At 31.2% G+C, this 15343-nt stretch overlaps 1 protein-coding gene across 1 annotated transcript; it reads left to right on the top strand.

Annotated features, from left to right (window-relative positions):
• The first annotated feature begins 7223 nt into the window (after positions 1-7223).
• LOC126843079 (B-cell CLL/lymphoma 7 protein family member B) lies at positions 7224-13153 on the top strand. The gene is made up of 4 exons (XM_050580391.1): positions 7224-7537; positions 9147-9222; positions 12415-12523; positions 12602-13153. The coding sequence occupies exons 1-4, from the start codon at positions 7446-7448 to the stop codon at positions 12724-12726; spliced, it is 402 nt and encodes a 133-aa protein (XP_050436348.1). The 5' UTR covers positions 7224-7445; the 3' UTR covers positions 12727-13153.
• Positions 13154-15343: the final 2190 nt, after the last annotated feature.

A 15343-nucleotide genomic window follows, 5' to 3' on the forward strand; every position in this document is an offset into this window, starting at 1 on the left:
TTGGGCTAACGACAACCTTCAAAATATAAAATCAAATTATACGCTGTACTATTCATTTCTAAAAGTCGTCATGTATAGACTGACTTTATTACATATGAAATATCTACAAGGCCATCCAGAAGGTTCGGAACATTATGTTAATTACGCGCAACTATGGTACAAAGCGGTTGAACAATTTGGTAGCATGTTAAACCTGACTAATGACCTACACATAAGGAGATTGCTCACTTCCATCAATAATCTCTTAAATAGAACAGAGAAAATAGATAGTGTGGTTAGCTATGTAGTGGAAACATTGCATTTACTTTGTCTGCTGCTCAAGTGTGAGGTCATCAAACCATTCAATAGAAACCGTGAAGAATTAGATATATCTTATGGAAGGTCGTCGAATGCTGATATAATAGGTTGGACAATTAATACAAATTACCGTGTGCTGTATGAGTACAAAAGCTTAGAATACGCTAGGATATTTTTCCATGACCTCAAGCGGGTGTTAAAACATGTCGACTTTAGCCTCGTTCAGTTACTCCTAGAATATATTGATGAAATCGATCTGGAAAATAATATGGAGATGTTAGATTTCGACTTCTTGTAGTTTAATATTACCATAACAACACAAATTATTAATATTTATAAGATAAAAACAATATTATTATTATAATAACCCATCCGTACGCCACGTTATTATCGCGATTTTAATAAAATAAATAATAACATTAATACAATTTAAACGTTTTTTCTATTATTTATATTTGGTGTAAAATATTTTCAAGATTTATTAGTTAAATATCTTATTTAAACTGTTATAGTTTTCAATTACATAGGAAATTATATTTGCAAGATCTTTACAACTAAGCCACAAAGGACGTTGTTCATATTTTTATGATAGCTTGGTTTTTTTTGCATAAAAATGCTATCGATACCAAAAGTAGTTACTGTTAGAACTAATATAAGCACTGCTATGGCATATGTATTATTTAAAAAAAGCCAGTACAGTAGATTGGGGCATAGCGGGAACCGGGAGGTCACAGGTTTACAATAATTAATATATAAATGGATTTTAGATTTAAACTAGTACAGTCCAAACCAAACACAGTAAGAAAGTATTATACGTAAGTGAGTAGTAGTAGGACCTCCCTAAGTAAGGGAGCTCTAGTGTTCACAGATTTGATTACATATCTCTATATTGAATGGTTCGATGGGCTTACACCCGAGAGGCAGAAAAATTGATACTAGTATCACATATACATAGCAAGCCACACTATCTATTTTCTCTTCTCCGTTAGAGAGATTATTGATGGAAATGAGCGAGTTCAAAAATTATAATAAATACAAATAATAGAAAAACGTTTAAACTGTATTAATGTGATTATTTATTTGATTAAAATTCGCGAGTAATGACACGGCGTACAGATGGGTTATTATAATAATATATATTGTTTTTATCTTATAAATATTAATAATTTGTGTTGTTATGGTAACATTAAACTACAAGAAGTCGAAATCTAACATCTCCATATTATTTTCCAGATCGATTTCATCAATATATTCTAGGAGTAACTGAACGAGGCTAAAGTCGACATGTTTTAACACCCGCTTGAGGTCATGGAAAAAAATCCTAGCGTATTCCACAGCTGTTGTACTCAAACAGCACACGGTAATTTGTATTAATTGTCCAACCTATTATATCAGCATTCGACGACCTTCCATAAGATATATCTAATTCTTCACGGTTTCTATTGAATGGTTTGATGACCTCACACTTAGCAGCAGACAAAGTAAATGCAATGTTTCCACTACATAGCTAACCACACTATCTATTTTCTCTGTTCTATTTAAGAGATTATTGATGGAAGTGAGCAATCTCCTTATGTGTAGGTCATTAGTCAGGTTTAACATGCTACCAAATTGTTCAACCGCTTTGTACCATAGTTGCGCGTAATTAACATAATGTTCCGAACCTTCTGGATGGCCTTGTAGATATTTCATATGTAATAAAGTCAGTCTATACATGACGACTTTTAGAAATGAATAGTACAGCGTATAATTTGATTTTATATTTTGAAGGTTGTCGTTAGCCCAATCCAGTTTTTGCGCATCAGCATTAGATTTCTTCAATTGTACTTTGACAATTTCTGACCACTCCACTTGCAAGCTGAATACTCTCTTTAATCCTTGTTTGTTCATAAAAAGATTTGTCATATTAATCGATTCTACAAACTTATCATTAAACGAATTCGCACCAATTTTGTTTCTTTTCAGCAGTCCTCTGGCCGCATAATTGTTGTCGCGCACCATATCTTTCAACTCATTTTGTGTCGGATCAGAGTTCAAGTCAATCATTTTATCGAACATATTATAATGGTTACCTTCACGGCATCCGTTTAGCTCTTTAATCATTTTTTTTATGACACACTCGTGTGTGGTCACAAGTCTCAGATAGTCTGCCGGTAAATCCTTTGAATGCACAGCGAATCCATGTTCTACATTCACGAACAAATGCAGTAGCCACAAGGATCCGATATTCCTTATTTCTAAACTGTACAAAGAAGCCATCTGGTATCCAACGCAACTTTTATAATCACCAACGTCGCCGGCCAACAGTTCTATTGGCGTATTATATTTAGGTCCAATTGAAACTCGCGTAAGCAGCATGTGTGTTAATCCAATATACAGGTACGCGCATTTCAAATCCTCATAGAGACGATCTTTTTCGATAATTTCATTGCTTGGGTATTTGTACCCGGTTTCCAATAGGTGTACTGATTGGCAAAAGAACAGCACCAAACAAAATACAATGTTCTTGGGTATTGCGGAGTGGTCCATAATTCTGTGTAAAATTCTATGACTGGATGGAAAGAAGTCTGGTTTGCTCGATGCTTTTTGAAGAAACGAAATATCGCAAATGAAGAAATAATAATTTAATCGTAATGTGTTCGTTTCTCGGTAATTTAGCGATTCGTCGGTTTACAATACACGTACGTGATGTGGTGGCATTACAATAAAAAACAATAGTTTATTTTATATTTGTTTAGGTATCCTAAATAAAAATATGTATTTATTGGGTTTTTTGTTTTTGAATTTACAAGATAAAATATATATTCGTTTATGTGTAATTTTATTGAATAAGTTATAGGTTTTTATGTCGACCACTAACAATAACCTTTATATTGTAATACCAAAAGTAGAGTAAATGAAAATCTAATTAGTGTCCACCTGATTTATAATGGAATTTGGTTTTAACTAAACGGGTAATTTTATCCTGACAAACTTCTCCGGTATCATCGAATTGCTATTGACAACTTTAGCACAGAAATTATACTGAAACTTTGTTTCGAGAAAAAATCAATACACTAGTGGTGTTGAAATAGTAAATTAGGAAATATTAAATCCGCTAGATGGCACTAGCTAACGCAATAGCGCAATTTGATGGGCAGAAAAACGGATAAGAGATAATAACATTTAACTGGAACCCGATTATGATTTGAAAAACTCAATTTATCGCAATTGAATAAATGAAATTTGAAATTTTGACAATAGTAAAAATCATTTTGTTAACATATTAAAAAAACAAAATATTCGTTTCCAACATAACCGAGTAGCCAAAATGTTGACGGTCAAATTTTTGTTCTGAGATATAAACAAAAAACAAACCGCTTTCATTACCCTTAATTTAATAAACACAAAAAAGATGGGTTTGTTTTACGTTCCATATTAAAGAATATAATTTCGATTTAAAAATCCAGAGAACGACCCAACAATTTAGACAGGTATGAACTTTTTTGGGTATAGTGTTAAAACTTCAGCTAAAACTAAGGAGTAGGAAAAAACTTGTGCATTGATTTGTGCACAAGTGTCGAAATCCTATTTTAAATCCCATGGAAACTTCAACCCATGTGGGGCACGGGTTAAAATTCATATATTTCAATATTTTTTAGTGTATTTAGAAACCTTTGTAGGGAGCGTAGAGATTTAAATTCGAAAATCTACTTTTTAAAACCACCTATACATTCTAGATTTGAATAATGGAAACCAAATTAATTTTGCATGTGGTCTATTCAGAAAATTGTAGAACACAACATCTGGTGCATTTGAAAAGTTGAATTGCAATTAACTACATAGCAGTTATAGTTTGATTTTTGTTTATTACTTACTTATAAACTATACATTTTTAAATTATAAGTTCACAAGTAATGGTTATGTATGGCTTATTACTTTATTTTTATCACAAGACTTAAAGAACATATATAGTGTGGTTAGCTATCTACTTTTAATACTAGTATCCCTTTGCCTGTACTTTATCGTATCTGTCTTCCTAAATTCTCCTCTGTTCTGTCACTTCGTAGTATACTCAAAGCATACATCCTATTTTGACTTGACCGAGTTGACCCTTTTAACGTACATTGATGCTTTAAAAAAAATACGAACAAAAAACATAATCAACTCGTTTGTGTTGGTATGGAAATAAGGCCCTTTTGCATTAATCGGTTCAGAAATAAAAATGTCTTAATAAATCAAGTGTTTCCATCTTCATTATCCATCACAACAACATGACACACTCTTTTCGAAACGTTAAAAAAAATGTGGTCTAAAGTCTCTGAACAAATATCAAATAAGCAATAGCAGTAGTTTCTTTAAATTTAGGTGGCATGAACACACGTCATTCAAATACAAATAATAATCCAGCAAACCATACAATCGCTTTCAGTTAATAAGTTTTAGTACACGTGACAAATTTTCTAACTAAATTTCAGACTAATGAAAATCATATTATTAAATGTGTGATAGACAGTTAATGAATATTGTATCAACAAATATATTATACGAATAAAATATCCGGATCACAAAGCAATATTAGTTCTAGTTACTTCAGTCAGAAATATGGTGCCCTCACAGAAGCAAATCGTTTTGGGCTTGGTGCTGTTGTTGTTTTGCCAATCAGTACAATTATTATTGGTAACCGGGTATGATGATTATTCCAGCAATGATCTAGTCAGACGTAACCGTCACGATGATTTGAAATGCGCGTACATGTTGAACGGGTTAACACACATGCTGCTAATGCAGATTTTAAACGGGCCTGCATACAATACGCAAATGATACTGCACGCTGTCAACCAAAGTAATTACACTTTTACTATAAAACATCAGATAGCTTCATTGTACAGTGTACAAGTAAGGCGTATGGGATCGTTGTGGCTACTACATTTGTACTTGAATTTAGTGCCCGGTTTATCTACAACAAATTCAAGGGGTGTACGGGTAGACTATGAAAAGCTTGTGACCACGCACAACTTTATCATCCAACAACTGCGTAAAGACCTAACCGGATGCCGTAAGGGTAATTCGTATGATAATTTCGGCAAATTGATTACGTCAAAACCTAATCCACCAACATGTGACGATTTGAAAGATTTGGTGTACCAAAACTATCATTTAGCCAAAGATCTGATAATCAAAAACAATATATGTTCAAAGTCGTTCAACGAAGAGTTTATGAAAAAATTGAAAATCAAAAGATTTTACATGAACAACATGGATTCGAGAAAGTCGTTTACACATGATTTAATGTATGAATTCAACTTGCAAATGAGATGGTCGGACGTGACTAAAGTGCGATTGGAAAAAGCTTGTCTCGACGCGCATACACTGGATTGGGACACCGACCACCTGAGAAATTTAAAAACATACTATACGCTGAACTTTTCAATTCTAAAAGTTGTCATGTCCCGGCTGACGTTAATACACATGAAGTACCTACAACTGCAATATTCAGAAGGTTCAACACAATTCGTGCATTACGTGCGAAAATGGTCCAAAGTGGTGGAACAATTCGGTAACATGTTAAACTTGATCAAAGATCCACACGTAAGGGGCTTGCTTACTGCCATCACTAATCTCTCTCAAGGAACCCAGAAGATAGACAGTGTGGTTGACTATGCACACTCAACACTGGTATCGCTTTGTCTGCCTCTCGGGTGTCAACCCATCGAACCGTTTAATGTAGACGATAGAGCGTTTAGAATACCTTATGAAACTTCCAAGGATTATGTTTTAACGGGTTGGGAAACTGTTACAACTAGCTGTGAACGGATCGAGTACAACAGCTTGGAAAACACTAGAGTGTTCTTGGTCTATATGGGTCGGATGTTCATAGGTGTCGACTTCGGCATCATTCGGTCACTCATGGAGTACATAAACGAAATCAAACTGGAAGACGTGGAGAAAATATAAATTAATTATTATCAAATCAGGTTTGAACTGAATATTCATATAGTCTAGTTTATTATTACCATACTACCACAAATTAGTAATGATTATAAAATTAAAACAATATTATTATTATGTTAATTTAAGGAATTTGATTTATTAAATTAAGATTCAAGGCAGTTTTAAATTATATTACATTATTTGGATTGTAGTTTGTACCTTTTTTCTTTGCCTTATACGACGAATATTCATTTAAAATCAAAGATTAAATCTAAAATTTCAGAGTGGACGAAAAATGCATAAGGGAAATAAATGTAAACTTATAAAAACTGTATGTTTTATTTAAAATTGGGACTTGAAAATTAAATGTGCGTTCGATATTTAATATTTTTTGTAACTATTGCATATATTAAAAACGATACAAATACTAATTAAAAAAAACGTAGGAAAATAATAGGTAATCGTAATATTGTTACAATACCTATTTAAATAACATAATTATATTTTGATTTTGTCAAATCGCGTTCTAGATGTTTACTGAATATTGTTAATTTAAGTTACCATTTTCCGCTATCTTTGTGGGAATAACACCTTTATCACATGTTTATTACAACTGTTATCACTGATTATAAGTTAAGTTGATAGCACAGTCACAGATATAATATTATATATTATTTTATACATACATTAATCCCACAAAAACGGCCGACGTCGACTTCCATTGTAATCGCAGTTTGCAATCTAGTTTATTATATATAATATCCAGTATCCATGGTACCTACGATGATGGAAAATCATTTTTGCGGTAGGCAAACAATCCTTATCAGTCTAAACATTGTCGACAGCAGCTATCTGGTTGTATAGTTGTATTATCAGCAGCAGCAGCTAGTTGGGTATCCATGGTAAGCCGGAGGTAACCGCTCACCCGGTCAACAGAGCGCGCCACGTGATTCGGTGGCGACCGTCGGCGGCGTCCAATAAGGTGATAACGTTTCGCACTATCGATCGGCTATATACATATTTTATTTATTGTCGTTGTGTTTGTGTTTGTTTACACCGCGCGTTATCCGCAATTTCGCCCCGTGTACGGATCGCCGGGCTGTTGGCCATTTTCGATGCTCGCAAACCCTTTTCCAGCCACAGCTGTTGGTGGGAAAGTGCATTAAATCCTCCGTCCACCGCCGCCGCCGTTTGTTTCCAGCGTCGCACCAACGTTCGGTTGTGTTGGGCAGATTATGATGTCTCGGTCGGTGCGAGCAGAGACCAGAAGCAGAGCCAAGGATGACATCAAGAGAGTAATGCAAGTGGTGGACAAGGTCCGCCGATGGTAAGTCCACGCCGATTGTTGCCGAAGCCGTCGTAACGTAGCGCTACGCTAAACAGTTCTGTCGTCGCCGTAATGTAGCGTGCAGCGCTTTGTGCCCGTCGCCCAATGTAGGTGCACGAAGAGCTAATACTTGCGCAGGAGATAATCATTTTTCGTTTACACCGTGACAATAGTCCTCGGGTACCTCCTCGACGAGGCGCGGCAAAAGTATAGCCTCAATCGGATTCCGTGTGGGGGGAAGCGTCAGTGCGTTAAGTTTAAGCCCTGTCCACACTAAGTTAGCAACTTACCATATCGCAATATGTTGCCGCCCTATTTGCTTTCGTGTTTCGATAATCAATGTTGCCTTAGTGTCGACCCGGCTGTAGATTATTGTCGTCATCCCCATGTCCGGCGACGGACTGACCAGCCGTCAGCGAATTTATCAAGAAACCATCTCGTGATGGAAAAAGTAGATAAATGGTGTTAAAACTAGAATTTTCCTGATTGTAAATACAATTTTTGAGATAAAAATGTTAGAGACCTAGGAAGGAAAGGGTAAATTTTCCACAAATAAAAAATCTCTACCGAACGATTGGTATTAAATAAAAAAATAGAGGTTTATTGGGCTCGAGTAACACAAAAAAAACCTTTCTAACATGGATTTTAGATTAAGTCGTCCCTATCTTTTTTCGTTGTGCATTCATTTGTATATGTATACGTTTATGTTTGTTAAAATGTTCAAGAATTTGTTAAAAAAAAAATTGAGAACTCTATGTGCAAATTTTTAAACTAAGTTTCAAAGAGAAATTAAATGACACTTATATTTAAGGGAAGAAAAAACAACATAAGTTTCAAGAAATGATTTTAGAACAAGTGTAGGTAATATTGTTTTTTTCTTTTGTAGATACAATGACAATATAATTGGTGATTTCATTGCCTTAGTTTGTATATAAATTAGTTATGCATTGCATGTCGTGTTATTTTAATTTCTAATAATACATAGGTGTTTTTGGTATTTATTAATCATCATAACCACTTAAATTATACATACCTAACCTAACCGAATGTGAATTTTATTAAAAAATAATAAATTGTGCAGACATGTACATTATGATCAATGATAAAGGTTTGAAAACAATGGGCAATTGTTAAATCATTCTTTCTATTAAGTCCAAACGCTATTTATCATAAACTGTTGACTTTTTTCTTGCCGTATCAAACTATAAATACAGTTTGTTTACATACCACAATTCTAACACCGTAGCGCTATATGACAGACTCGTACAATGTAAAAACATTACAATTCATATTCATTCGTTGTTGTTACCTTTGAATTTAAATCATATTTTGTCAGTTAAATATTTAAAACAAAGTTTGCGTAACAATTAATTTGTGTCGAATAGAAGACGATGTTGTAAAATCCGTATAGCATATTTTGCGTTGCGAGCGGTTGGATGTTTTTTTTTTAGTAATTGTGTTTTAAAATTTAACTGACAACTTGTCTATTTAAAATAGTCTCGTTTTTTTCTATAACCAACTAAACAAAATATTCTAATGATATTTATTTTTAAAATTCTACACTATTAAAATTAAAACTTTTTATAATAGTTTTTATTTTTTTTTTCAGGGAAAAGAAATGGGTAACGATCGGAGAGACTACCATGAAAATTTACAAATGGGTTCCGATAATATCCAACGATCAGGTTTGTAACGATAAAGATTATTATAATTTTTGTTTTTCTTTTCCTAAGGAAAAATATTTTCATTTTATAAATTCTTCGCCAAAAATCTTAACGTAGACTAAGACGTGTTGTCGCGTTCCATATTTCTCATTAAATCCGTTTGCTTAAACCCAATCGTCAAGTACCTTGTGTTATCAAGTCAAACCAATCATTAAAGAATTTATTTTTATTTTGTTTTCATATTATGGTTTTTTTCTAATTTAAATTACTCTATTAAAAACCAGTTATTATTATTAATACATATTTTTCTTTATGTGCCAGTCGTTTTTTAGATTTATCTAACGTTTATTGCAATATCTCACGACGGTTAATTATAAATCAATTAAGCTTAACGTCAGTCGCCTAATGACGATTTTAAGAAAGGCAGAGGTTATCACAATGCCATCATCAGCGTTGTCACAGTTATATTAGGACGATATGTTGTAAGGTTAGGATTTTCGATACTATTCTTGTAATGGTTTTCATAAAAGTAGAAATCGCTCAACGTATCAGATTTTGACGTCAAGCTGAGGAGAAGGTGTCTATTTTATCGATCAAGTAAAATAGTGGTTTGTTTTTGCCACTTGCGATCCAATTGCTTGTATTTTAAGTTTTTATTACTCGATTCCAAACCTAATTATTATTTAAATAAAAATTCAGATAATATATTTGTATTTATTTTTTTTTAACAAGTTTAAATACCTAATATTTTTAAATAATTGTTAGTAGTAATAATCGTAATAAAAAAAGGGAAAAAACTTAATAACAATAAAAAATGATATATTATACAATAGAATTAGTTATAAATAATTGTTTTTTTTTTTTTTTATAAAATACTCACATGATATACATATTTATATACTATATTATATTTAAAAAAATGCAGTTTTTTCAAATTCAATTTTTTTAAAGTAGATAAATATTTATATGACTTTTAACAGTTGAAATTTTTTTAACTTTAATTATTATTTCTGTTAAGATAAATAAGTATTCAAGTTAAAAGATCATCTCTATAATAATCTCATACTAGAATGGCTTTTTCTTCATTCATGGACGTTTCATTGTAATACTTTGTCTAAAACTTTGTCCATTTTTTTTTTCATAGTCTTCTTTGCCTCATTCCTTGGAAAATTTGGCCATCAATCAAATCAAGAAATCATTTTTAGCATATATTTCAACATAATAGGTTAAGTTTGCTCATGTTGTTTAGATTCTATTGCATGTAAAACTCATACCAAAATTTGTTTTCCATCTATAAAATAGGTGAAATATTTTTTTTTGGAGGGGGCTTATAAATTTGAATAACCTCGTTGTAGTATTATTTACATGACTTGGTTTTCTTTAAATTTATTATTTTTCAAAGCTGAGCATTAAAAAAATATTGTTTGAATGAAATCTCAATCAATGTTATACATAATATAGTGTGTTCAACATAAAATTATACAATTTAAAATTGATTTATGATCCAAATAATAATTTAAAATATTATAATATTTTCATTCGAACGATCGTCAATAACAATCAAAATTGCATTTAAACACATTTACAATTATTTACACAAATAATTTGTTATTTAAATAAAATAAACAAATTAATAACACTTTACAAAAAAACAATTAATTGAAACAATAAATTACTATTTAATGTAGTTCTAACTAATTTAATCATTTTGAAATTGTAAATTTGTATTTACTTCACATTCAGTTGACAGTCCATATTAATGTTGTATTACTTGAATAATAATATTAGTTAGAACTTCGAATGACATTTTATTAAATTAACAACATACTACTTCAATGATATTTTTTAAATAGATATAAATATTTGTTCGACCATGTTGTTTTATCTTTTATTTATATATAGTTTTAAATTTTTATTTTACCAAAAAAATTATTCTAGTTGGAAATTGAAAATTTGTTGATTATTAATATGTTTGTTTAAATTATTAATTATTTATTTGAAATTATTGTTTTGATAAAAAAATATATATATATTTATATATAAATATATATATATTGTTTTATTTATAAATTCAATTTAATTTTTTCAAAAAAAATACATTTCTATTTTTATAGATGGAAAACAAATTTCTGTTTGAGTTTACACGCAATAGAATCTAAAAACCATCTAACCAACATAATCAAACCTAACCTAAGCTTGTTATGTTGAATGATATAACTTGAATGATGTCTTTTTAACTATAGTGAAATGGAGGAAAAATAAGGATAGATTGAGATGGTCGTGCATTATAAAAGAAGGAAATGAAATGAGGTAGTGAGAGAGAGATTAGAGGTCGAGGTAAACCTAAGAAGATAACAGGACGAGATAGAGAGAGAGAAGATTTGATTGATGGCCAAATTTTACAAGGAATAAGGCAAAGAAGAATATGAAAAAGAAAATGGACAAAGTTTTAGACAAAGTATTACAATGAAACAGGCCACGACGAATGAAGAAAAAGCCATTCTAGTATGAGATGGTAAACCGTCTTAATTTAAGTCCAAGGCATTTTCTTTGTAAATAATATCCTCATTTAAGGGGATTGCACGCGGTCTAAAGAAAAAACTGTTTTTTTATACATTTCGACCATGTTAATTAATTACAAACCCAGTTTTTTTACATAAAAAAAAAAAAGAAGAAAAATATCTTATATAAATTATTTATAATACTAGGACGTGAGGACATAATTAGGATTGATCGTTTGTCTTTAATGTATAAGTGTTTTTTTGGTGCATTAAGACACTGAATTCAATGTATGGAACGCGCGTTCAGATTGAAAAATGACCCCACCTGGGAGGCAGCCATTTTGTGTACATTTTTATAGAAAGTAAAAATGATACGTCATTTTTCTATGATGTCTTAAAATGTTAGGTTAGGTGATGATAATTTTATCTATTCTGTGATAACAGGTTATCATATATATATGATAACCTTATCATATATATATATATGATAAATCATAGAAAAAACAATAAATATCATGGATAGAACAATAAAAGTACACAAAATGGTAGCCTCCTACCCGGGGGGGACATTTTCATAAGCAGCCGACTATAGGCAATGAGCGTTCCATAGTATATTGAGTTCAGTGTACTTTCTGTGCCTCTGCTAATACTTTGCTTGCTGCTGGTTTGACTGTAAACAACGATTATTTTGATTTTATTCTTTTCTCGACAGAAAAAGAAGTCCAAGGAGCATTCGCACGCCAACAAGGAGAACATATTGGGCAAGAGACCGATGGAGATGCCGTCGAATTTCGTCGCCATGGCCGACGACTCCAACACTTGTGAGTAGTAGTCCTCTGTTGTTTATTTTTCTAAAACCGTTCGTTAATCGAATTCTCTTATTTGTGTCTTATTTATAGCCTTCTCGGTGAGCGATTCCCATTCTCAAGAACCCACCGAATTCGTGGCTCACCAATTGACCTTTTCGGAGGATTCAAATTCGCAGAGCAGCGAACCGCCGACCAAACAACTGAAAACTGAATGAAACAAACAAACAAAAAAAACCGCCACCCCCTCTCCCGAGTACAAAATAAAATATTTCCTAATCGAAATCGCAAAAATAAGTTGTTTTACAAAAACGCAAATACAAAAAAAATATAATGAAAATCCACAACTCGCTCCTTCCCACCCCCCGCCAACCGTGTGTCTTCTTCAACCCGTCTTGCTTCTGACTTACTTGTTTTTTTTTATATAATACAATCATTACCTATTAACCGTTTTCGTTTTTTTTTTGTCTATTTGTAATTTATTGTAAAAAAAAATAAAAAAAACGCGAAACTACCTCTATTTATTATTACTTTTTTAAATTTATATCGTTTAAAATAGAGAATAAAACTTTTGTACTTTTATCGCCCTCTCACCCCCCCCCCCCCTTTCTATGTCCCCTTCCCCCTGACCATTTTTTGACGAATACTCATTCCTCGATGATGATATGATTGTTTTTTTTTTTTTTTTACCTTAACTTAGACCTATAACGACGTGAGTTTGTGTAAATACTGTGTACTGTGTACTATTATTATTATCTTTTAAGTTTAGTAATTTTTTTATTTAATTTAAATGTATTCATAATTGACTTACAAATGTAAAAAAAAAGAAATGATGATAATAATAATAAAAAAAATTAACGATTTGATGAACAAAACAAAACGAAAAATTGTATAATTAATATCACCAGGGTGATCAGAATTTGAGATAATTTGAGCTTGTTGTGAAGTAAGATGATAGAAAAACGGTAAAGGAAATGAATGTGGATGGGAAAAAGAAGAAGGCGAAAAAAAAGAAAGAACAAAGTATATTAGTATAAATATAATTATGTTATAATAAAATGTACTGTAATGTATACTAATACAGTATCACTGAGTAATACTATACTTACAATAATATTATATGTGTAATAATTAATATAACAATGTAGTGGCAGCTTTAACGACGGGTTAGAGCCAGTTTTGAAAATCACCAGCGACCGACTTTGGACGTTTGTGCGTTATTTTAGAGTGGTAGTACTGTAAAAAACAACAGCACCAGCTACATTTTTTTCATTTTCGATAGCGCCTTTAGGTTTTAATTATAAAAATGTTCATTATTATTTTATAAACAAAAAAATCATCGACACTATTATCACTATCAATATCATTGAAAATGGATATCATTATTGTTATTATGATTATTAATATCATTGTTATCAATGTCCTTTTATATTTTTATCAATGTTATCATAATCGTTAACTTGTGGTCAGAGTTGTGCAAATTCTTATTCGAATAGACATTTCATATTTTATTGGAGTACAAAAAAATTGTCTTTCTATAAATTTACCGGTTTTGTATATTTTCTAAATATAAATTATACTTATAAGGAATTATATTTTCAAATATAATTGAAAAAAAAAAGAACACTTGCAAACTATTAAATTAATATTTTTAAATATTATTCGAGTAATGAAGTTTTTAATTATTCTAATCGGTATTTCATTCTATAGTTTTATTTTTAAAATTATTTGAATAACTTTTACTTGAATAACAATGCACAACTCTGCATGTGGTACTATCATATTTATTATTTTTATCATTATCAATATTGATAATGATAATAATATCACAGATAAGAAATCCAGAAGTGCACCATCTGGTTTTATCTTATCTGTGATAATATGATGATAATTTTAACGATGTTGATAATGATATGTGAGGCGTTTTCCTGTCAAAGGGAAAAATGATGGCTTCGAGAAAAACCAAATAATAATTTTTTTGTAAGACACTCACATTAAACATATGTTACAAATGTATTAAAAATAGTAAGGACCTTAATAAAATAATTTATTCGTGTTATAAATGGGTCTCAGGTTATTTCTCTGGTAATATACGAGATCTTTGTGGGCCCAAAGAACAATAAGTTATCCAAGACAAAGAACACATTTTTCTGACAAAAAGTTATGTAAAAATACAATATGGTAATCGAGATAATTTAATGTCTTAATAGCTCTTACAATAATAGCAATTTTATAATATTTCTCAACTATAATAATTTACCTAGGTGGTAAAAAAAAATTCACAAGTAACAACTAACGATAATTATCTTTTTTCAGTACTAAATCTATCTTAAATAACTAACTGTACCGGCAATAGTATTATTTTTTTTTTACTGACTTTATGGTGTGAACGTCAACCGTTAATTCGAAAACAGCTCCAATGTCTGCCAGTCGAGTAAATGCGCTTCAAGAACACAATAGCGTACAAGGCTGTATTTAAGTTTTACAAAATTCGTTTAATAACAATTATTATGATGTATTATATTGTTTCCGGCGTGAGATTTACACAAACAAACAACTACGGTTTGAACGAGCCGTCACCACCGTGTGAAACATATGGAGGACAAAGGACCCACAATTATAATGTATATATATATATATATATATAAAGCAATTAATTAAAAACAATAATTGAAAAAAAAAACTAGTTATTTTCTCGGTTCCGCGGAAAAACATTGAATTGCGGATATGATTTTGTACATCTGTTATCTCTTATCACTTGTCTCTCATCTCTAACCGAATGTAAAAGTGTCACATAGATATTTGTATCCTGTGCACTGGAATGGATTATTGGAA

Source organism: Adelges cooleyi, unplaced genomic scaffold (assembly GCF_023614345.1).
Source record: "Adelges cooleyi isolate 19-005CV unplaced genomic scaffold, UGA_ACOO_1.1 ACOO_flye_CR_arks_rails_tigmint_CR_PRNA_574, whole genome shotgun sequence".
In the NCBI taxonomy this organism is placed as follows: domain Eukaryota; kingdom Metazoa; phylum Arthropoda; class Insecta; order Hemiptera; family Adelgidae; genus Adelges; species Adelges cooleyi.